We start from the raw sequence: 23,192 nt of genomic DNA, 5'->3' as shown, positions 1-23,192 counted from the left end.
GACGTGTTTGTAACCGCAGACCAAACACTCGAGAGATTCCCGCAGAAGCCCAGCTCCCCGCTCGTCGGGGGATTCCTTACCAGAGCCAGGCATAGGCCGCGGGCTCCCACCTCTTCCCTCTCCAAGGCCAGCAGCCCTCCTGAGCGGAGTCGAGCCCTATCCCCATGGCTGGCAGCAGGGACGTATCTGCAGAGCACTCGCTGCCCGCCCAGCTATGGGCCCAGCCCCGCCACAGCATCAAGCACCGGAAACAAGGCCCTAGCCACGTGGGCTGACCCTGGAATCACAAACTCCAAACCGGGAGCTCCCAAAGCCACAGAATGTGAGAGGCCCAGCATGTGCCCTCAGCACCACGCCATCAAACCCGGAACTGGGTCAAGACACCCAGCCAGGCAGCCCTAGGGGCGCCTGCCCAGTTGCTCCCATCCGGCCTGGTGGTGATCCCGGGCACCCCCGCCCCTGCTGAGGGCCCTTCCTGCCCGGCCAGCCACCCTCCCTGTGCGCACGCGCAGCCCCTTCACACCGATGCTGTAGCTGGAATGGGAGCAGAAGGAGAGAGTTTGGGAGAAAAGTCATGCGCAGTTCCCAGGTGCCAAAGCCAGAGTTAGGGCGTCCGGAGCGCCTTGGCGGACCTTAGAGATGACTGCAGAAACCACTCCCGTCAGAGATGGGGAAACACCTGGAAGGAGAGGAAAGGTGGGGGCGAGGGTGGGGAGAACCACCGAGGAAAGTCCAGAGGTCACATCGCGAGGGCTGGGAGCCTGGTGTGCAGAGGCACCCGCCGGACTCTGCAAGCGCAGCTGGTGCGTGGAGCTCCTTGGGGCCGTCTGTCGCTCCGGAGGCCTGTCTCAGAGCCCAGCGTGGACGAGCCAGGGCCTGGCTTCGCCCTCTGCGTCTTGGGTGCCGGCTGTGAGGAGCGGCAGACCTATACCGCGCACTCCTCCTGGGTCACCCCCTTGCGCCGCCGCGAAAGGCCCCCGCGTGCATGCCCGCCCGCACCCCTCTCTTGCCTCATAAATGGCTAATTTGTTACATATTTTCTGACGCTGTAAATGGCAGAACAAAGACCTTTTCTATCTTATATTTTCCTTCAGTTATGTTTGTGGGGGAATCTGATCCCCTTCAAAGAGGGGCAGAGGAGGAGCCGGGGTTGAAGCCCCCACCCCACGCTCCGGTGCACCCAGCACCCGGGCTTGCTGCCGCTGGGTGCAGGGCCCCAGACCAGGCTGAGAGCTGCTGGGCCCGGTTGCCGGCCAGGAGGGGGCGCTGTGGAGAGGCAGGGTGGATCTCTGGAGGGGTGTCAGTTCAGGACCAGCGAAGGTACCCACAGCAGCGCCAGCCACGGGCTCTGAACGCTGGCTCTGGCCATCCAGGAGGCCCCGAACAGGAAAGGAGCTGGCTGCCCCAGGACCTCTAACCCCTTCCCTAACCATTCCCCATTGCTTTCTTCACTTGAGCAGGCGACTACAAGGCGCAGCTCCTGGACTGCCGCTGGGACCATGAGGATGGTTGGATCAGGAGCCCAACCTCCCTGTGTCTGCAGAGCAGTTGCTAGGGAAACGTGGCTAAAATCGCCACACTATGTTTATACACCCAGCAGCCCCTCGCTGGGAGACCCCAGGCAAGTCACTTGCTCGCCCTCTCCTTTGCTCGACGGTAAAATGGGGATAACAATGGGAACCACCAGTGTGGACTTCTAGCCTAGTGGTGAAGACGCCTGCATCCCACACCAGAGTGCCTGGGTTTGGGTCCCGGCTCAGGCTCCTGACTCCAGCTTCCTGCCAGCGCAGACCCTGGGAGGCAGAAGTGATGGCCAGTGGTGGTTACAGTCCTTAGAAGACACTGAGCAAACAGGTGACCACAAACATGTGTGAAGACAGATGGCAGGGGTTCAGGGCGTAGGAGAGCTGTGAGCAGGGGAGTTTTCAGCCAGTGTCTGCAGCATGCCTAGACCTCACTGAGCGAAAGAGGGGCATGCTGGGAAGGGCACATCAGTGTGTGCCAAGGCCCTGCGGTGGGAGAACACATTCGACAAATCTGTGAAGTCACAGAGCAGGAGGGGCAGGAGGAGTCTGGGAGACTAACAAGGCCCTGAGGTCGTGCAGAGGCTGAGCCGAAAGGCGTCGCTGTTCCCAGGGCAGAAAGGGGCTCAGCCTGGGGACACGGGGGTCTCCTTTGTGATTTGTTAGAACAACTGCGCCCTGAGTGGAATCAGAGTGCCCGGAACAGGAAGTGCAGCCTGAACCTGGGCTTCAGGGTGGAGCTCCCAGGGTGCAGTGTGTCCCAACAGCCCAGAGAAAGACAAAGGGAGAGAGCGCAGAGGGTGAGTGAGGTTGGAGACATAAACCGTAAGGGGCCAGGTCGCAGCGGGCCCGGCAGGTCTGTCTAAGACAGGACCGTGGGGAGTGATCGGGCTGCGTGGGGGCTTCCCCTGGTGTTAGGAAGCAGGTCACTGAGTCACATTCGCCTCCGTTTCCAAGCTGGGAATAGGCATGCACCTTCGTCTGTGGTTAGCCTCTCTCTGGCTGGGGTAGCGCACAGCACAGCCCACACTCCTGTCCTGAACCAGCCCAGCTGCAGCTCTCTGGTGCCCACACAGGTTCTCATGCAGCCCTCCGTCTCCTAGAGCCCCTGATGCCACAGGCCGGCACTGCGACTGCACTGTGCTTGCTGGTTGCAGGGGCTCACAAGGGCGAGGGTCGACACAGGCTGGGAGGCCTTCCCAGAGGAAGTGTGCATCCAGATGTGGGCCACAGACAACTAGGGGCTGGCAAGGACCCCTGCCACTGACCTGGCACAACTAGTGGCTGCACCAGCAGGGCAAAGGAATGCCTCAGCGCCCCCCCCCCCCCGAAGATTCTAGAAGGAGTTGTGAGGCTGGAGCAGCCCTCCCTGTGCCTGGCATGGATCCTGGAGGCAGAGCAGCCCCTTGAAGCCAGCGATTCTGGGGGTCCTCCTCTGCTCCCCTCACCTCGCCGCAGCCCTCTCCCAAGTCAGACCTGCCCATCAGGGAAGCTGTAGGCAGCGCCAAGTCTCTCCCGGCTGCGTGGGAGCAGGTCTTTGCTCTTCCAGAATGTGTCTCACTTCTCTGTGTTCTTTTCCCAAGACCAAGGCTCGGATTTCAGCTTCACAGTCTTTTGCCTTGGGTTTAAAAACACGTTCCTGTTCTGTGGTGGGGGAAGGAGGGGATAAGGGGGCACGGGAGAGCTGAGCTGCCCAAGTGCGGCAGACGGCCGCCTCGTCCTGCCACCCGCTGCGTCCCCTGGCTCGCTGTGCGACCTGGCTGCCTGGCTGCCGTCTCTGCAGCCTGCGGTGCTCCATACACCCTGCAGAACCCCGGGCGGGATCTCAGGACCCTCACTCGCTAGACAGCCTCACGGCAGCACCCAAGTCTCCAGGGCTCCCATCCTGTCACCAGAAGTGTCTCCTATGACTTCAAGCCCGCAAAAAGCAAGAGAAGTTGTCTGTGAGGCAGCAGCGTCCTTGGCTGTGCCCTTGGAGGGGCCTCCAGGCCTGGACGCTCAGTGTCACAGGGCCCCGCCCCCCCACCATCTCCTTTTCTTCCTGCCACGCGGGCTCTGCTCCTCCATCACCCAGCAGCCTCTCTGATTCCTCAAATCCAGGAAGGAGAGGGGGCAGTGATAGGCAGTCTGGGTTGGAGGGTGGCTGCTCCTCACTTCCTCCCTGTCCCAAAAGTTCCTGGGGCCTGGTAATGCCTCCGGGACCAGGGTTGTTTGTCCCCGTAGCAGCCAGAGGGAAGTTTCTAACTCAGAAGGCCAACTGGTCACCCTGCTCAGGACCTTCGGTGGCTCCCCATGACCCACTGGAAGTCTGAGCTCCAGTGCCCGCCTCTGCTCCTTGCTCCCACTGCTTCTCATAGCTTCTCATTGCTTCTCGTGGCCCCCGGCCCGTCCTTGAGCTCACCCAGCCACTGTTCCTTTGCATGGGCTGTGGACACTACCTGGAAGTCCTTTTCTGTCTCTTGTGCCTGGCAGGTGCTACTGCTACAGGGATCTCTGCAGAGTCGCCCCACCCCACCCCACCCAGCTCCCCTCCCACCTTGTCCTGCCTGCGGCCCTAGCTTTAATGGGTGTTGCTTAATCTGTGGCAAGTCCTCCTGTCCGGTCCCAGCCATGACTGTGAACTCCTCAGGAGTGGAAAGCGTACTGTTTGGATCTGTGGCCCCAGCACCCAGCGCAAGGCCACTAGTGCTTAGTGAACCACGAAATAGGGAGGGATCCAGTCCTGAAGTGCTGAACTCTGGGGCCCCTCAGAACACCTGCAGGAGAGCCTTCCAGGACCTCCTGCTGTGCTTAGGGAACAGATGGTCCTTAAAGTGTGTGTGTGTGTGTGCACGCACACGGGCATATGTACGTCCATCCTAAGGAAGGGCGATAATGCTTTACAAGCTTTGTAGGTTGCTGGTCCCCACAAGGTAGGACAGAATATTCTCCCCACTTGGCAGGTGGGTAAGCTGAGGCCCAGGGCCTGTCTCACGTTCTCACAGCACACCACGTCACTGGAGCAGCTGGGGCAAGAACTTCCCGTGCTGGCCTGTTGCAGGCCCCGTGTTTGAAGCCAGAACCCTGTCCTTTCTGCAGCTGTTTGAAACGCTCGGTGACCATGGCTTAGCAGACACGCCTGGGGCGCGTTAGGGTTTCTCCCAGCAGCACTGAGTGTTCACAGAGCCAGCTCCTCTCCTTCCACCCTGGGCCACCAGGAGGTGCCCGCTCCAATCCGGCTCCCTGGCCCCTGCCCAGGACCAAAGCACAGCGGAGGTCCGCACACCACCGAGGGACTCGTGAGGCCCCCACACCCTCTCTGGAAATGGGTAATTGCTGTGTGGTCAGACCAGAGGAATTAGGCCCTCGAGGAATTTCATACTGATTTTGCAAATGAAAATACAGACTTGTCTTTTGAAGTCGAAGCAGCTGTGTCAGCAGGGCAGGGCTTGGGACAGCAGGAAAAATAAAAGCGATGTGCCTGGAACCAATGGTGGCGGCAGCCGAGCAGCAGTCACAGCGATGACTTAACCGTGGCTGCTGCCGCCTGATCACCTCCCACCGAGACCATTGTCCCTCCCTAGGTATCCGTGGGCTCGTTTCTGGTCCCCCACCCATTCTGTCAGCCTCCAGGGGACGTGCACACTGTCCCAGGTCCAGGCTGAGAAGGGCCGTGTGGGCCACTTGGATAGAGTCAGACTGATGTACCTTTACTCCGTCACCTGTGCCATGGGCACACCTCCCTCTGCACCCCCTCAGCCCGACTTAAAGCACGTGCCAGCCTCACTGACACCTAGGCCAGGGCGCAGGCCCCAACCCCTGCCCCGAGTTTCCTTTTATCATTAACTGACCACTTGGTGTCATTCTTACCTCTTTCTCCTGCCTCCTCCATCACCCTGAAGTTGCTCCAAGCTCTACCGGAGAATGGTTGCATCTAGATGATTCTCCGGGACTTCCGGACGCAATTTGTTCCTTTGCCCCATACACAGAGTGTATCCCATTCAGGACTCGGAGGTGGTCACGAACGGGAAACAGAGAATTCACAGTGGAACGAGAGGAAGCAGGGAGAGCTTGGAGGTCAGGCCCAGGGCAGAGCCACAGCCCTGGGCACAAAGCCCCAGCACTGGGAAACAGCAATGTCGCTTCTCAGTGTCTCGGGCCCCTGTCTGTGAGATGGGCTCCATAGTGCTGGCCCACAGGACTGTGATGAGGGATAAATGAGTGTCCCTATGCAAAGTGCCTGGAACCATGGCCTTGAACTTGTGAGATGGAGAGCGGCCAGGTCCTGAAACACGGGGCCTGATGAATGGGACTCCCAGAGCTGAAGGTACTCCCACGCCTCTCGATTCAGCACAGAGCACTGTGCCCAGAGCGTGGGCTCACAGCTGGCCTGGGCCGGAGCCGACAGCACTGGACTCCGGGCCTCTGGAGTTCCCAGACCTAAAAACCAGGGGACCCCTGCACACACCAACAGAACAGAGCCCACGTAAGCTCCTCTCCTGGAGACCCCTGGCCTGCGGGCCTTGCTCAGCAGTCGCAGCTAGCGGCCTCCCTGCAGGCCCAGGGCTGCTGTCATCATGTGGGTGGCTCCGGATTTATGAGCATTTCCTGGCACGACTTGAAGGACAGAGAACACTGGGATCTTTAAGGGTGGTCTTTGGGTGGAGAAACGAACCATTCAAAGAAAAGGACAGAAAAGCCAGATGAGTCAGGCCTCCCGATGCCCGCCCAGGAAACACAGAGGCTCAGCCAGCCCCGCCGCAGGACGGGTGGAGGAGGCAGCCGGCATCGCACACAGCAGGGGACAGCTGTGCCTGAAGCCCAGTCCATGGTTCTGTGGGTTGTGCCTGGGCTCGACGGGAAGTGAGGTGGGCAGAGCTGCTTCATCTTCAGTCTGACCTCCTGGCTTCACCCTCCGCCGCCCTCGGCTCTAGGACTGGCATGGCTGCCCCCGCAGGCCTCTGCTCAGATACCCCCTGCCTTCCTGTCTCACCCCGGGGAGCCAGAGATCTCCTGAGTCCAGTGGGTCCTGCAGACCTGGACCCCTCCCCGGCACCTCTCAGCTTGCGCTGGGAACGCCCTGCCTGCCAGATGCGCCCTCCCACCCCTGCTGTGTGCCCTGGGCTGGCAGGGACAGGCAGGCCGGAAGGGAAGGACATTGGGGTGTTTCTTGCCTCCACCCGCCCCACCCTCTCCTTGGCAGTGGCCCAGGCCTGGGTCCAGTAGCCAGGCTCCTCTCCGAAGCCTATGGCTCTGGCCACATCCAAGTCCGTGGTCCCCTCCCTTCCTCTGAAGGGTTAGGAGCAGAAAAGCCACCCCCCCCCCATGGCTGCTTCTCACTGAAGCGCCAGCCCCTGCCCGCGCCTTTGCAAACAGTCCCATCAATCAGCGCTCTTCCATCACTCTTTCCATTGGAGTCACTTCATCGAAACTCACTTCACTGGCAGTGAGCCGTCTGCTTCCTGTGGGGCACCTGCCCAATTCAGAGAGAGCTCCTCTCTTGGCTCTGGCTTACTCACTGCTGTGCACCGTGCCGGCCCCTTCCTGCTCCTCAAAACCAGGCCTCAGGGCCTTTGCACTTTCTGTTCCCGCTACCCTATACGCTCTTCTCTCAGACACCCAACCGGCCCCCTCCCTCGCCTCCTTCAGATTTCTCCTGCAGTGTCGCTTCTCATCATGACCTTCCCTGGGCATCGTCCTGCGTACGATTTTAAATGCACACACATGCACACGCATGCGTGCTCGCACACATACACACTGGGCTCTGCCTGGTTTTCTCTGTAGCAGCCCTCACTCCAATGTCTTTCTGGTCATCAAGGCAGGGATCTTCAGGTGATGTGTTTCCTGCTGTAGCTCCAGGGCCTGGTACGGAATCTGATACGGAAGTACTCAAAAAAATCCTCGTATCTGTTCGATGAATGTGTGATTTGCTCCTTTCCCCTGGTGGGTAAACCAGCGCCCAGGGAAGGAAGTCAGCTTGCCCAGGGCAATAGTGAAGAGTCTGATGGTACCTGGATCCCTGACCCCGCACGCCCGCACAGAGCCAGGCCCAGCTCCAGGAAACCCTGTGTTTATTTGGATGCCTGCTGCTTGGTAGCCCGGGGTCCGGAGACGGGACTCTGAGCCAGAAGCCTGGGAGCCCTAGAATCCTGAACAGGAAGTGGGTAACAGTCGGCACTGCTCTGGTGCCCGTCGATGATGAGAGGAAAATAAGTAAGTAAATTTCTGCCAGAGCCTAGCAGGCTCTAACCTTTGAGGCTTCGTCCCTGTGGGCCGGAGGCAGCAGCCCCCACGCCTCCAAGGTCTCACAGATCCATCTGGCCCAGGCTCCAGGGCTCGGCTGCAAGCTGCGAGCTGGGTCCTAGCATGGCGCTGCTCAGAATGAAGGCCCTGGGGCGAGCGACTCGCACAGCTTCTTGGCCGTCCGTGCCTTCTACCCATGCTGCTCACGCCTCCCCTCTGGAAGTATTGGGCGCTGTGCCATGTGGGGAACAGCCAAGCCCGAAACCGGGGAGTGGTTGCCCTGGGAGCACACAGCCCCTCCGGCAGGAAGGACCAGTGTTGACCAGTAGGACAACCACAGGTGCCAGTGCCCTGGCTGCGTGATGGGCTTTGGGGGACCTGGCCAGGGCCCCCCCTTAGAGCCTAGTCCCAGAGGAGTCTCCCTGAAGGAAGGAGCCTCTACTGCAAAGGACGGTGTGAACAGGGGGGAGAATGTTCCAGGCTTCCAGGCAGAGGGAGTGCTCCTGGGGCTAGGCAGGAGGCTCGCTGGGTAGGGTCCAGAGTGAAACGCAGTAGGGAGGCCATATAGGGGGCATGGTCACTCTGGAGAGAGGTGGCCTCTCCTCGCCTCCCCATCAGCCGTAATGGCACCCCACAGCTGTGTCTCTGACATCCCTCCTCCTGCCCAGCTCACTGCTCTGAATCTGGGCCCCACGGACATGCCCCTCCCTGTCTGTTTATGTCTGTCCTTCCTACCTGTGGCTGAAGAACACAGCTTGGCAACTCGGGCCAGGGAGACCAGAAAGAACCCAGGACCTCTCAGCTGGCCCTGAGTTCAGGTCCCTCCTCCAGGCCTCAGCTTCCTCACTGGTCAGCATTTGGGGATAACAGTCTGTATCTGGAAGGATTATGGTGTGCAGTACCAACCCAGCACCTCTGCAATGGCGCCTGCGGTCGGGCGTGCCCAACTCCGACCTCACCGCCCACTGCTCTCCTTCTGTTTACGCAGCTCCCGTCACCCTGGCCTCTGTGTCTGCTTGCCTGTGTGCAGGGCCTTTGCATCTGCTAATCCCCCTTCCCTGAGCGCTCTCTGTCCCCTTTCCTGCAACACCTACTCTAGAAGTTCTCCAGACAAAAAGAACCAAGGGAATGTATGTGTGCATCTGTCTAAAGGTTCGTGTATAGAGATGCGGATGGATTAATTGCAAGGCCGGCAAGTACAAAGCCTGCAGGGTAGGTCACAGGCTGGAAATCCAGGAGGGAATCAATGCTGAAGTTCAAGCCCAAGGGCAGTCTGCTGGCAGAATTCTCCTTCTTTGAAGGAGATCAGACTTCTCCCATTGCTAATTGGATGAGTCCCACCCACATTATGGAGAGTAATTTGCTTTACTCAAAGTCTACTGATTTAAATGTCAATCTATTTTAAATATACCTTGGCAGAAACATCTGGAAAAATGTCTGACCAAATATGTGCGTACTTTGACTTGGCCAAGTTGGCCCATAAAATAAACCCTCACAAGCCCACTCCTTTTCAAGTTTGGCCCCCATGTGCATCTCCCTAATCCACACTTTGTCTCCAAATGAAGACGGCAGCAAGTCACAGCACGCCATCCATGAGGCTGCTGTCTTATGTCCAACCGGAAAAGCACGAATACACGAATGCACTTTCCCCCGGAAGAGAATATCAAGTCCTTGGTGATGTTTCCTGCTCCCTTGATATCCTGTAACTTAGCTACTGTGATGTCACGCTAACCGTTTGTAAGTGCTATCATGCAGGGTCAATAGCAGGCTGGTGTTGTGGTGCAGTGGTTAAGCCACCGCTTATAAAGCCAGCATCTCTCACCAGAAAACTGGTTTGAGTCCTGGCTGCTCCACTTCCAATCCAACTCCCTTCTAATGCTCCTGGGAAAGCAGTGGAAGATGGCCCAAGTCCCTGGGCCCCTGTACCCACATGGGAGACCCAGTTGGAGTTCCAGGCTCCTGAATTCCGCATGGCTTAGCCCCGGCCATTGTAGCCACTTGGGGAATGAGCCAGCAGATGGAAAATCAATCTCTCTCTCTGCCTCCCCTTTTTCTCTCTCTGTCACTCTGCTTTCAAGTAAACAAATAAATCTTTAAAAAACAGTCAATGAATGTTCTGTTACAGGATGAGGGGTTAAGAGAGGGAAGAAAGCAAAGATGTTTGAGATAAATACACACACACTCACAAACATAGAACAAGTACCAGGAAACCTCCTGTTTCTGTGCCTGATCACATGGTTGGAGCTGGGGCTTACTATTACCTTCTCGTATCTGTCCCCTGTTCCCCTTTGCCTTCAGCCTGTACCTCAGGTAGGCATGCTTCTTCTTTTGTAAATATTTATGTATGTATTTACTTATTTAAAAAGTAGAGTTACACAGAGAGAGGGGGAGAGACTCAGAGAGAGATCATCCTTCTGCTGGTTCACTCCCCAAATGGCTACAGCAACTGGGGTGGGCCAAGCTGAAGCCAGGAGCCTGGAGCTTCATCCTGGTCTCCCAGGTGGGTACAGGATCCCAAGGACTTGGGCCATCTTCTGCTGCTTTCCCAGATGCATTAGCAGGGAGCTGGATTGGAAGTAGAGCAGCTGGGACTTGAACTGGCGCCCATATGGGATGCCGGCAGCAGGCAGCAGCATAACCCGCTGCATCATAACGCCGGCCCCTGGTCATGGTTGCTAACCTGGCAGGTGACCTAAGCCTTTACGCCCAAAGGGTCTGGGCCGCCAGGGTCCTGCCGGCGTGGGGGCCGTCCTTTTCCACTGGCCTTGATCACAGGGCAGGGTACCACCAGCAACCTCGTGAGGGTCTCCTGCGTTCCCCGCTCTTCCTCCCCTCTCTGTGGGGCGGCAGTCCAGCCTCTCTGCTAGTCAGGACGGGTCATGGGCTGCACAGTAACTGCCTTCTTTGTGTGTTGACTCAGAGGCACGAGGAATCCCCCGTGGCCTGAGGCCGTCTCGGCTTTCCCTTCAATGAAGCCATTGTTGCGGCCCTGATGCGCCCGTGTCAGGAGTCTGCTGATGGTTTCGTTGATCCTCTGTTGACCCCTCCAGCAGGTGGACTCTGCAAGGGGTGCTTTGTGTCTGTCTTTCCCCAATACCTACCATGCCCACCCTTGCTCTGATTCCCCTGGGCTTCAGGGGCCTTGCAGTGGTCATGGGTCTACCTCACATCCCCCACCTGAGAGCCAGGCCTGGCCCGAGGGGCCCTAGCTCTCAACCTCCCTCCTTCTCTGGCTGCCTTCCCCTCACAATGGCAGTGCTGGGCCAGGCCTCGGGACCCCATGCCAGACCATGCAGGGCTGTTTCCTGGACTGCCCTGCAAGCGCAAGCCTGCCCCACCCTGCTCCCCACCCCTGGCGCCTGCCTCGTGCCACCCCACGCCGGCCCTGTGGCTTGGGGTTCAAAGACGGGTTTAACTTCCAGACCCACACTCAGCAGAGGCCCTGGCCACCGTTGGTGGGGTGGGGCCCCCGGGGCTGCACAGGGGTGAGGTGGCTGTGCCTCCCACCAGCCAGCCAGGGGCAGCAAGGCAGCTCTTGCCCCCAGCGGTGTTTGTTATTCCATGTCAGAGCCTCATCATAAACATTATCCTAGCAAGGGCCGACTTGCATGCAAGGTTTCTTATTCCAAGGTGGCCAGGAACAGAAAGCTTAGGGGTCTTGGAGTCTGAGCAGCACTAGCCTGGGAATTCCAGGCAACAGAGGGGGAGGCAGAGGTCCGGGACAGCCCTTGGTGACCCTGACCGCCCTGGCTGCAATGCCGGTCTCGCTGCCTCCAGGAGGAACTGCGTGCAGGTGGACAGCATGCCCAGTTGCTCCGCCCATCTCGGATTCCCACAGAGAAGCAGCTGAAAGTAGGTGTGTGCCGTACGGACAGACGGACGGACGGCTGAGTGTGGCTCCCTCATTAGTCGGAAGCACCCAGAGCGCCTGTGAAGGAGCATGGGTGGCTTTGATGTCCTGGTGGCGAGAACTGGCTGCAGCCAGACTGCTGTCATTGCTTATGCAGCTCTGGCCTTCAGCAGCCCTGTGGCCTCTGGTCTGTCACCCCCACACCCTCTAGGAACAGGGACAGGGTCCCTGCTGGCTGGCTCCCAGGAAGAACAGGAGGAGGCCCTGTTGAGCAGTGCTTAACTAGGGGTCGGGTTTCAGAGAGGAACCCAATGCTGCTTCCACCCCTCTCCGCTTTGTTACCTTGGCAAGGTTCTGAATGTCTCCTTCCTGCAGCTTTTTGGTTTTTAACTCTGTGAAGTGGGGCTGACCATGGACTTGCCTCAGAGCTTCTGTAAAGGTTAAAATAGTAAGTGCTCCATAAACAATGACCTTTATAAACAAGACTTCTTTATGAATCACAAAGGGTGTCCCCAAGCCAGAGGTGTGAGGGAGAGCCTATGATGCAGGATCAGTGAGCATCCTTCATGGAAGACCTGGAGCTTCAGTAGAGTGGCAGGAGCAGGGAGGATTTGGGGACTCAGGGAAGGACCAGACCCTCTGAGAGCCCTGTGGCCTCCATCGGAGACGCCCCTAGCACCTGGCCTCTGCTTTCAGTCTGTGATATATCAACAGCAAATCCTCCCTGGCGATGTCTGGCTTTGTCCCACGGCTCCAGAGAGAACACGGGTGTGGATGCAGGTGGTCTTCAGGGAATCCAGCCTCGGACTGGAACCTGCAAAGGGTCCCAGGGCCGGCAGTCAGGAGACTTGAGGTTGAGCCTGCCCTGCCCCTAACACCGTGTGGCCGCAAGCCCCATCCCACCTGCCTGCTCTCTTCTGTTGTATGATTGAGGGTACAGGGTGATATCCGGGTTCTCTAACTGGGCTCCAGGTACTAGTGGGCTCCACGGGGAGGCCTGGGGAGTCCCTGCCCAGGGGGCATTGAGCCAGCAGGACTTCACGCTGCAACCTGCCTCCCTTACATCAGCCAGGGAAGTTTCCATTTTTACTGCTGCACGTTCTGAGTTCCAAGCAAGGTTCCTTTGGGAAACAATAACAAAACAGCAAAAAGATTCCATGGCTAAGAAAGGTTTGAAGCTCCCCTGTGCACATGACTTCTCGGGGCTCATCCAGCTCCAAGCCCAGAAGGACTGTGTGCTCTCCTCTGCCTTGCACTTAAGGAATACTTACCCCCACACTCCCTCCATGCCTGGGCTGCACTGCCCCCCGACGGACTGTAACACACTTCATTCACTCGATGGCCTCCCGGCTCCCCGGGGCTCTCAGCACTGCAGAAGCCACTCCAGGACTCAAGCAAGGTCCACGGGAGCCTCTGCACCCCAGCCAGGTCATCAGGCCATACAAGCCAATGACATCACCACGGGTCAGATGGGGCCTTGTCCCGGCTGACTCTGAGAAGCAGCGGGGCAGGTGTGCACCGCGGACGGGTGTAGTCACGGGAAGTCCTCATGTCCCAGGCCCCCAGGGGCAGACCGGGGATCAACTCGATATGGATACTTTCATCCCAGGCATGTGCCGGGTGGGAGGAAGTGGCTGTTGCCTTGGCAATGTCCACAGCAACAGGGCCACTGCCTCCTGCGATCCATCCCCAGCCACGGCGCTGCCATCGACACCCTGAGCCAGATGGCTACAGATCGGATTTCAGTGGTGGCAGCCAGAGCCTAGAGGCCTGGAGAAAGTCCAGAGGTGGGGCTGGGGGTGTGACCTCATCTCCAGCCAGCTCGGGAAGGGGAGCAGCTTGGTAGTCCTGAGCACACGCTTGGCCCTGCTGCCTGTGTCGGTGTATGTGTCTATTGTCTGAGCTTGCGTTGTTCAGATTGTGTGTTTCTGGACCCTAGTGGTTGCTGCCATGTGTCAGTGGCGTGCCCTAAAACACGCAGAGGGCTGGAGTTCCAGGGCTTGTGGGGCATCCTCGGAGTGTGAAGTGAGCACGGCAGATATCATGGCGATGAAGATAGAGTAAAGTGCCACCCTCTCTTTTATGGGGCGCTGTGCCGTGTGCTGCAGATTCAGAATGAAGGTGCCCTCCAAGTCTTCTAGAAGCTCACAGCCTACTGAGGTAGGCAGCTAAGCAGCAAAGACAATGGGCTGTTCTCACCACACTGGGAGGAAGCATGGTGTCACTTGCCTGTCGCCACAATGATGCTGTGTTACAACAGCAGTAGCCTTCGCTGCTGCTGTCCCCAGGCCCAGTTGCAGGAATGCTCTGCCGATCTTGGCTGGGCTCACTCGCGTGGCTGGGAGCCAGCTGGCTGGAGATTGGCCTAGGAAGGCCTTGGCTGGGCGAGCCAGCCCTGCATGTCTGCCTCCTCCGGCAGGCTAGCCTGGGCTGTTCTCAGCGTGCTGGCGGAGGTGCCCGGAGTAGCGGCAGCAGCAGCACCTATTTGCTTTCCAGGCCTTTGTGATGGTTAGTGACATCCTATAGGCTGAAGCAAGCCCCGCGTCAGCGGGCAGGAGCTACAAAGTTCCTGGCAAAGGGCGCGAATCAAGGGGAAGGTTACATTGGGGGCCATCCTTCGGTCAGTCCGCCATCATGGAGAAGGCGGCAGCCTGGGCAGTTTCACGGGCTGGCCCGGCCTGAGTGTGAAGAGGAGGACGCCGGGGGCAGGATTCCCATGGGTGAGGAGCAGCACGCACAGAGGCACAGAGGCAGGAGCTGCTGTGCTGGGGGGATGCTGAGTGCTGGAGTGTGTAGCGGCGTGAGGACCATGTGGGCAAGGAGGTTGCTGACAGCAGAGTCCAGGTGGTGGTCAGGTTCTACTGATGAACTCGCCCCTGAACCTGCAGGCAGCAGGGCCCCACGAAAGTGCGAGCAAAATCAGGAAGTGGGGGGCCATCTAATTTGTGTTCCTCAGAGAGGGCTGTGGCAGAAGAAGATGGGCCGGTTGGGAGATGGGAGGCTGCAGGGGGCCACTGTGGCAGTGAACCCAGTGAGAGACCAATGGGTTGAGCCAAGGGGCTGGGGGCCTGCTGCCCAAGGCACTGTGGGAAACGAATGAGCAGGGCCTGAGGACTGCAGGCGTGGGCTGCGCCCGGGGACACATGGCTTTGCACAATGATGCACAGGTCTACTGCAGACTCAGTAACCCCAGTTTTGAGCAGCTCCTCCTTCCTTGCTGGCCAGAGGAGTCTGGAATGCTTGCTCCATGAAGCGACTCCACCTGCAGCTGTGTGTGCACTGGGCAAGGCCCCTCCCTTCCTCGGGGCTCAGTTTCTCCATCTAGCTCTGGGCAGGCTGCCTTTGGGATCTTGTTCCTAGGAAGGCTGTGTCCATGACAGCCGCCATCCTCCCTCCAGGGTCAGGCACAGGCAGGCTGCTTAGGAAGTGCCCCAGGAGCCCATTTAAAAATGCAAGGACTCTGATTCCAGAGTGTGGCCCCGGGCGCCTGGCCTTTTATCATGGCATGCCAAATCGTCCTGCCCACCAGCAGGGATGGCTGGGCATAGCTGTGCCCCCAAGAGCCAGGCTCAGTGGCCCAGAGGGCAGCATAGGTCTGGCTGTGGGATCGCAGGGCCCCAGGCCCTGCCCTGGGAGAGGAAGGCTTCCAAAGAGGCTGCCTCAGGAGGGGGCCCTGACTGCTGCCTGGGCTTTTTGTTTGTTTCTGTTCCTGAGTTTGTTTTGCTTTGTCTGCAGCGCTCCTGATTACAAAGTGAGTCCATGCCCGTTCTAGGACACTTCATTTTTTTTTTCTTTTAAGATCTATTTATTTGAAAGGCAGAGTTACACAGAGGAGAGGGAGAGATCATTCAGCCACCAGCTCACTCCTCTGAGTGGCTGCCAACAGCCAAGCCTGGACCAGGCTGAAGCCAGGAGCCTGGAAATCCATCCAAGGCTCCTGCATGGGTGGCAGGGGCCCAAGGACTTGGACCATCATCTGCTGCTTTCCCAGGCGCATTAGCAGGGAGCCAGATGGGAAGTGGACTTGAACCTGAACTTGAACCAGCGTGCATATGGGACGTCAGTGTCTGAGGCAGTGGCTTAACCACATCACAATGCCAGCCCCTCTAGGACACTTCTAAGCGCTGTAAGAAAAAGAATCCCCTCCCATTACTCCCAACCACACTGACATGCCAGTGCATTACCAGTAGGGCCGTGAGACCTGGAGCAGGAGTGGGAACCTTCAGGGAAAGAAGGCTGTGATGGGAGCCGGCTGGCCCGGCATCAGGAACAGGAGTGCAGAAGCACCCTGCCTGGGCTCCACGCTCCTTCCCTCTTTCAGGCCTGTTGCCTGAGGTCCAAAGGGTGGAGGGCCAGGCCCAGAGGCCAGCCAGGGCCCTGGGCACAGCCCTCACGGCTGTCTGTCTCCTCGGCGCAGGTGCTGTTTGCTCTGAACCAGACCCTGCTTCAGCACGAGAGTGTGCGGGCCGGGAGCCTGCAGGCCCCCTACACCACAGAGGATCTCATCAAACACTACAACTGCGGAGACCTCAACGCCGTCATCTTCAACCACGACACGTCCCAGGTGAGGCCCCTCCTTCGGCCCCCAACATTCCCCCCCACTGTGTTTAGCAACCTAGTATGTGCCAGGCATGGGCTGGCTCTCCAGCCAAGGCAAGCAGAGCCTAGCGTTATCGGCCTCCATAGAGCAGGAAAGGAAGAGGCTGGCCCAGGGCCAAATAGCATCTAAGCTGCTGTCACCAGGGGCTCCAGAGCAGCTCAGCCCTGCTCAGACTCCGGCAGGCCTCTCCAGAGCTCGCAGGGCAAATTCCGAGACCCTTCCTGCAGCGTTCAAGGCCCTCCAGGATGGCCTAGATGCCCCTTCCCCAGACCTTATTCTGGGACCCCTGTGCTAGCACAGCCAATCCTTTCACACGCCTTCGTCCAGCTCCTCCCCCTCAGCCCTGCATCCTTCACACTGAGCTGTGCTTGGTCCAGTGCCACCTCCTCTGGGAAACCTTACCAAGCCCCCAGAGGGAGTCGGATGTTCCCCCAGGAGCCTCGAGGCCCTGTGCTCCCTCTGTCGCATTAGGTGACTTCGGCAGATCGGGCCAGCTCCCAGCTCAGGACACTTCAGGCTGGAAGCCAGGCTCTGCGACAGCCCGACAGCCCGTGTGCCCCATGCTCAGCACCACTCCCAAACCGCCCCCCCCCACCGCCGCCTCCCACACACCCTCAGCCGCTTGCACCTGGTCACTGGCCACACCCTCTGCCCTGCTGGGGGTGCTCTTCCCAGGTATCGCCACGGCTCCCTCCCTCTCTGCCTTCAACACTTAAGTACCGACGTCTGGATGTGGCCAGCCCCCACTCCCCTATGGAGGAGTGCACCTGCAACCCCCTCAAACTCATTTCCGCTGTTGAGCTCCGCTCTCCCTGTGACCCCCATCATCTTCTACCACACTCTACACCTGCTCCACAGGCTCCTCCCTTTTTTCTGTTCCTCCTTTCTGGAATGCAAGCTCCCTGCACACAGGCATCTGGTCTGCTTCCTTCACTGATATATGAACTGGCTGGAGCAGCGCCCGGCCCAAGGTGTGGCTCTGTAAGTAGTTGCTGACTGAGTTGCTGACTCTTGAATGAATGAAGTGGTTTGGAGATGCCAGGCACGGCACCGTGAAAAGGGGCATCACCAGGGAGAGCCACCCTTGAGGTGGGCTCCACAGCTTCACAGGGGAGACGGGAGGTCCAACAAGCAATTGCAGCCGCATGGGACCCTGGCCTTGCGGGAGGCAGGGAGGAGAGGGTGCAGAGGAGCCCGAGGAAGGAACAGCTCGCGTGTGTGCATGGGCTGGGGCTGGGGCTGGGGCTGGGAGCAGAGGAGGAATGGTGCCTGCCAGAACCTGGGTTGGCCACAATCAGGGCAGGAGGAATGTTCCAGAGAAGGAGTCCTTGTGCACTTGATTCATCAAGGACAAGAGAGAGCAGGAGGAAAGGTGAGAGTTAAGCTGGAGACATAGCCGGGGGCCAGGCTGTGATGCTGTGTCTGTGCTGTCCACCCGACCCGGGCCATAGTCCTCACAGGCAAGGGTGTGCTGCCCAGGTTAGCGACTGTCCCACGAGCGAGTGCAGCCGTGTTGTGCGAGCACAAAGGAGGAAGGCGCAGGCCGGCGTCGTGGCACAGGGAGTTAGGCTGCCCCTTGGGACACCACGCCCCATATCAGAGTGCCTGTTTGAGTCCCAGCTGCTCCGCTTCTGATCCAGCTCCCTGCTAATGCACCTGGGAGGCAGCGGATGATGACTCAAGTACTTGGGTTTTGCCATACTTGCAGGAGACCCATGGAGTTCCTGGTTCCTGGCTTTGGGGAGTGAATTAGCAGATGAAAGACCTCTCTCCCCATCTGCCTCCCTCTTTCCCTCCCTCCTTCTCCCTGTCTCTGTCCCCCCCCCCACTCTGCCTTTTAAATAAAGATTTTTTTACAAAGAAAGAAGGAGCAGAGCCATGCCTCAGGAGACGCAGGCTTCACAGGGAGCTCTGACTTAGTGGAGGCAGCGGCGGGTGGAGGAGGGAAGAGCCCTCACACCGTGAGGCTGGAAGGGATCACGCCAGTCATCCACTTCGTGGCACTCGCCCTGTGTGGTCTCCTGGGACGGAGGCCAAGGGGCCCTGGCCATCACTCTGGATGGCCTGGCCATGAAGTGGCCAGGCTGAGGGGCAGAGGTATGCAGGACAGGGCCCTGGCCAGGCTGTGGCTGCTACTCAGCCGAGAGAGGGAGGCATGGGGAGATGTCAGGATTTTTTGTGAGTCTCTGTCCAGGGCACTGGTTTGTCCTTGGCAGGCAGGAGCTGTGTTGGGGGTCACCAGGCAGTGCCCACATTTGAAGTGGGACAGAGGGTGAGTGGCTTGGCCCACCCAATCTAGAACAGCAACCCAGGCTGCACACAAGGGGGACATGGGCATAACCCAGCCCATTGAGGAGGGACTGGGCAACCCCCAGACCCAGGGAGGCCTAGGGTAAGGGTAGCTAGGGTGAGCCCACAAAGGTCCAGCTGGGGTGGAGGAGGCCTCAAACTCTGCAGAGGCTATGGAGCTATAGTCAGGGAATGCTTCCTGGAGAAGGTGACAGGGGAAGTAGTTTGAGGGTAGAAGCCCCCAGGTGGGGAGGCAGGGAGGTACCGCAGGCTGTGTGAGCAGGGGAAGGGGACGTGGGAGTCCCTGAAGGAGCCATCTGCAGGGCAGGGGGCAGGTCCCGCGGGGATGCCTGCTGAGGGCCGGCAGCCCTGGGGAGTCAGAGCAGGGCGCGGTCCGGTGGAACAACGCCCCAAGCTGCGGTATAGAGGATGATGAGGTGCTCCTGGAGGCCGGGGGCAGGTGTGGGGCCCCAGTTGAACACAGTGGGGGCACAGGCTGTGTCCCCAATACAGTGTCCCCACCTTCAGAAATGGCTACGGGGGCCAGCATTGTGGTACAGCGGGTTAAGCCTCCTCCTGCAACACTGGCATCCCACGTGGGCACTGTTTCAAATTCCAGCTGCTCCACTTCCAGTCCAGCTCCCTGCTAATGCATCTGGGAAACCAGCTGAAAATAGCCCAAGTCCTTGGGCCCCCGCACCCACATCGGAGACCTGGAAGAAGCTCCTGGCTCCTGGCTTCAGCCTGGCCCAGCCCCGGCCATTGTGGCCACTTGGGGGGTGAAGCAGCAGATGGAAGCTCGCTTGCTCTCTCCTTTCTCTCTGTCTCTCCCTCTCTCTGTAACTCTGCCTTTCAAATAAATAAATGAATCTTTAAAAAAGAGAGAGAGAGAGAAGTGGCTATGGCCCTGGCCTCTGCAGGCCCCAGGTCACCAACACTGTGGATGTCCTGGCATGGGCAGGGCATCCAAGGGCTCCCCTGGGAAGCCTTCCTGAGCCCCCAGCCCACCTTAGGTGGAGAGTAGCCACATAGATGTGCTGTCCAACCCCAGACCCTTTGAGAGTGAATGTTCAAATGCAAGTCAGACTCCAAATAGTGAACAGGTGAGAAGGAGCCATCTCCAGCCACGACCCTGGCCTTGCTGCACAAGCCCAGACACGGGGTCTCCCCATCTGGTGCCTGCTCCTGCTCCCACCTCGCTCACTGCCCTCCCCAAGCATGCTGCCCCCCACAGTGCTCCCGTGTGCATGTCTGGCCCCCTTGCTGGCCTGTCAGCCTCACCGAGGACCACAGACCCAACTGGAGGCAGTCCTGTGGCCCCAAAGCCAGACACACGTCAGTTCCCAGAGTGGCTGCTGGATGCATGGGGGAAAGGGAAGGGGCTTCTTGAGGTCAAGGGCATCGGCAGACCTGACGCAGCTGGTGCTGCTGGTCAAAGGAGTCTACCCCAAGTCCTCCCCCTCGGCTGCATCCCAGCCCTGCCCAGATCTCTCACTCCAGGCCCCTGGAGACCTTGGAAGTGCTCTTGAAAATGTGATTGTGCATCCTGCACTTAAACTTGTCACTGGAGATTTAAGGCCCCCTGACGTTCCTAATGACATCATTAATTTGCTTCCACCCCAGCCCTGGCCCAAACCCAGGCCCTCAGCCCTGGCCCGGAGCCAAGGCCCATCAGCAGGAGACACACAGAGAAGGCCTGGCAGCCTGGGGAACCTGCACGTCTGGCCCAACGCCTGCACGGCTTTGAAATTGAACTTTGTGGCTCTTGTCCTTGTTAATGTTCTTCAGCCCCCTGAGGAATGAATGGGAATTCATCTCTGCACAAGTGCACATCTGTGGTCAGGAAGTGGGGGCCGGGGCAGGGGGGAGTGTCCACAGTCCCCAGGGACCCTGGGCAGAGGGGGCGGGGAGCAGGATGCTGTCTTTCCTTGATGCCTGGTCTCTACCCTTTGCCCAGGCCTGACAGTAAAGAGAAAGGAGGTGAAGCCAGCTCCAGTCCCCAGGCGAGGTGTGTCCCAGCCGCTGCCCATGCACTGTGCTAAGTACTTTCCTAAATGCATCTGTTTAGTCCCTACAACAAGGTAGAGTACCCCCACGTTACCAGTTTGGAAACTGAGTCTCCGGGAGGCCAAGTTACTTTCTAATAAACAGCAAAAGAGGGATTCCAACCCAGGTCGTCCTGGCTGTCTGACTTGAGCTCTGTGTAGGCCCTGATTGATGGGGCGCTGTCAAGGCTGCTGTGTACAGCTACACAGGTTGTGCACTGCATAAGTTTAGAGATACCACTCGTGTCAGTGCATTGCTTATCCCAGAACAGCAAACGGGGTCTTTCTGAAAGAAGAGTGCCATGCCGCACTTACATTTTTTCTTTTTTATAAAGATTTATTTATGTATTTGAGAGGCAGAGAGAGAGAAGAGAGATCTTCCATCCCCTGGCTCAGTACCCAAATGGCTGCAATGGCCAGAGCAGCACCGATCTGAAGCCAGGAGCCAGGAGCATCTTCCAGGTCTCCCACATGGATGCAGGGGCTCAAACACTTGTGCCATCTTCCACTGCTTTCCCAGGTGCATTAGCAGGGAGCTGGATCAAAATTGAAGCAGCTGGGACACAAACTGGCACCCATATGTGATGCTAGTGTCGCAGGCAGCAGCTTTACCCGCTACACCACAACACCGGTGCCTCCTCTGTCACTCTGGGTGGGGGAGGGAGGTTCTCCAGCTCTTGGCCAGTAGAGTGCAGAGGCCAAGGTCTCAGGCTCCTCAGAGTCCCTTGGGGTTCGGCCTCCATTGACCCACTCTGTTTTCCCTGGAGTAAGAGTTAATGGCTTGGCAGTGACTCTAGAAGCCAGGTGACAGGATGGGTGACCCTGCAGGGGACTAAGATCTGCAGATCAGTCTGCTCGTGCCAGGCCTCCATGGACCTCGTCCGCCACCATGACCTGGAGTCTTGCACACTGCACCTGGGTAGGTGAAGCTGGAGATTTAGAAGACGTGGGGTGGAAGACATCCCAGGAGCAAGAACCCATGGGCTGGATGACACTGATGGGTGTGGGGAGAGAGAGTGGGTTCCGACTCCCTGCCTGTTTCCTCGGTGGCCCGCACACGCTGGCGGGGATGGTGCTAGAGCACCTGGACCTGCCACGGGGGTGGGGAGAGCACAGGAGGGGCAGCTGTGGTGAGGAAGGGACAGCACCACGTCGTGTTCAAGCTCAGGGCACCTCTACCGGGCACCTTCCTCACCCAGGCTCTGAGTTCCAAGAATCGCCAAGGCTGCGTCCTTGAATCCAGGGGGCTCTCTGCCTAGGTCAAGAGCATGCGGTGTCAACTGCATGGCTTCATGATGACGGTGGGGTGACCTCCCCGGAGCTGAGGAAGTTGGACAGTTCCAAGCCAGGTTGCTGAGAGAGCCATCCTTGTCGGAGGAAACTGTGGTCCTGGGATGGAGGGATCTGGGTTGCATCCTAGGCGGTAGTGGAGCCAGGGACCGGGAGATGATAGTGGCTGCGGATGGTGGCTCAGGCATTGGGAAAACCAAAGGTGATGACTGCCCCCTCGCATCTCTCTAGGGTGGGACGGGTCCAGTGCAGCCACAACAGCACCCACCATCTCATTGAATCCCCTCAGCACTGTCAGTCCCACCTAATTCATGAGAAAACCAGGGCTCAGAAAACTGGAGTAACTTTCCCAGCACCACCCAGTGTCAGACAGGGACGGAAACCCAGGCCAGCCTGATCCCATAGCCCGTGGCCTTCCTGCTAGTGTGGACCCCTGGGTGCCCCTCTACCCCACACAGCTGGGCCTGGGAGCCTTGGGCTGCCTGCTGAAGGGAAGCAGTTAAGGACACGAGCCCCATCCCAGGCTCCCTGGGCCTCGGTGTCTGGGAGCTGAGTGAGCAAGGCCGAGCCGCAGGGCAGGCTGCTCAGTGCCCGAGCGAGGCTCTGTATCAGCTCACTTTTCGCATGGCCCCTGAGTGCCTCCAGGCCTGCTTGCTTCCCCTGTGAGCCTGGAGTAGGGGTGCTCACTGCCAAGGTTCCTGCAGTTGACAGACACCTAGCCCACTGGGGGTTGGAGGGTGGTGGGGAGGCTGTGAAAGTCACATGCCGGACCCCACCAGGCTGTGCGCATCTCCCTGCACCTGCTGGCCCTGCCCAGCGCTGAAGGCGGCCTCTGTCTTGCCTTTGCAGCTGCCCAACTTCATCAACACCACGCTGCCCCCGCACGAGCAGGTGACCGCCCAGGAGATCGACAGCTACTTCCGCCAGGAGCTCATCTACAAGAGGAACGAGCGCATGGGGAAGCGGGTCATGGCGCTTCTGCAGGAGAACGAAGACAAGATCTGCTTCTTTGCCTTCGGAGCAGGTTTGGGCCCGAGTGGGCAAGGGAACGGGTAGAGTCCGGGAAGGTTTGCTAGACCCTAATCCTGAGCTCTTCTTTAGCGAGGGGCACGTGGAGGCCCCCAGAGGGCAGGGAAAGCCACACCCTGCTCCATGGCAGAGCTGGGACCCGGGGCTGACCCCCCCACTCCTGGTCAAGGGTGGGAGCCTAAAACGTGGTGGGCTCAACCTCTGCATCCAAGGCGCAATATAGGCTGGATTTCAACCCTTCCCAAGACCAGGTGGCCATGCCGGGAGCCCAGACAACGCCAGCTCACATGGTTCAGTGCAGCCTCGTGCCTACCCACAAGAGCCAGGGCTAAACCAGGAGGGCT

At 58.9% G+C, this 23,192-nt stretch overlaps 1 protein-coding gene across 1 annotated transcript in view; it reads left to right on the top strand.

Annotated features, from left to right (window-relative positions):
• TRABD2B (TraB domain containing 2B) overlaps window positions 1–23,192 on the top strand; it is a 208,136-nt gene that overhangs the window by 157,037 nt on the left and 27,907 nt on the right. Inside the window, exons 3-4 of the mRNA XM_062191290.1 lie at window positions 16,013–16,159; window positions 22,669–22,843. Of these exons, the coding sequence (XP_062047274.1) occupies window positions 16,013–16,159; window positions 22,669–22,843 (322 nt within the window). The remainder of the gene's footprint in view (window positions 1–16,012; window positions 16,160–22,668; window positions 22,844–23,192) is intronic.

Source organism: Lepus europaeus, chromosome 5 (genome assembly GCF_033115175.1).
Source record: "Lepus europaeus isolate LE1 chromosome 5, mLepTim1.pri, whole genome shotgun sequence".
NCBI classification, from domain to species: Eukaryota; Metazoa; Chordata; class Mammalia; order Lagomorpha; family Leporidae; genus Lepus; species Lepus europaeus.
The sequence above is the reverse complement of the archived record's forward strand: the minus strand, read 5'-3'. Positions and strand labels throughout refer to the sequence as shown.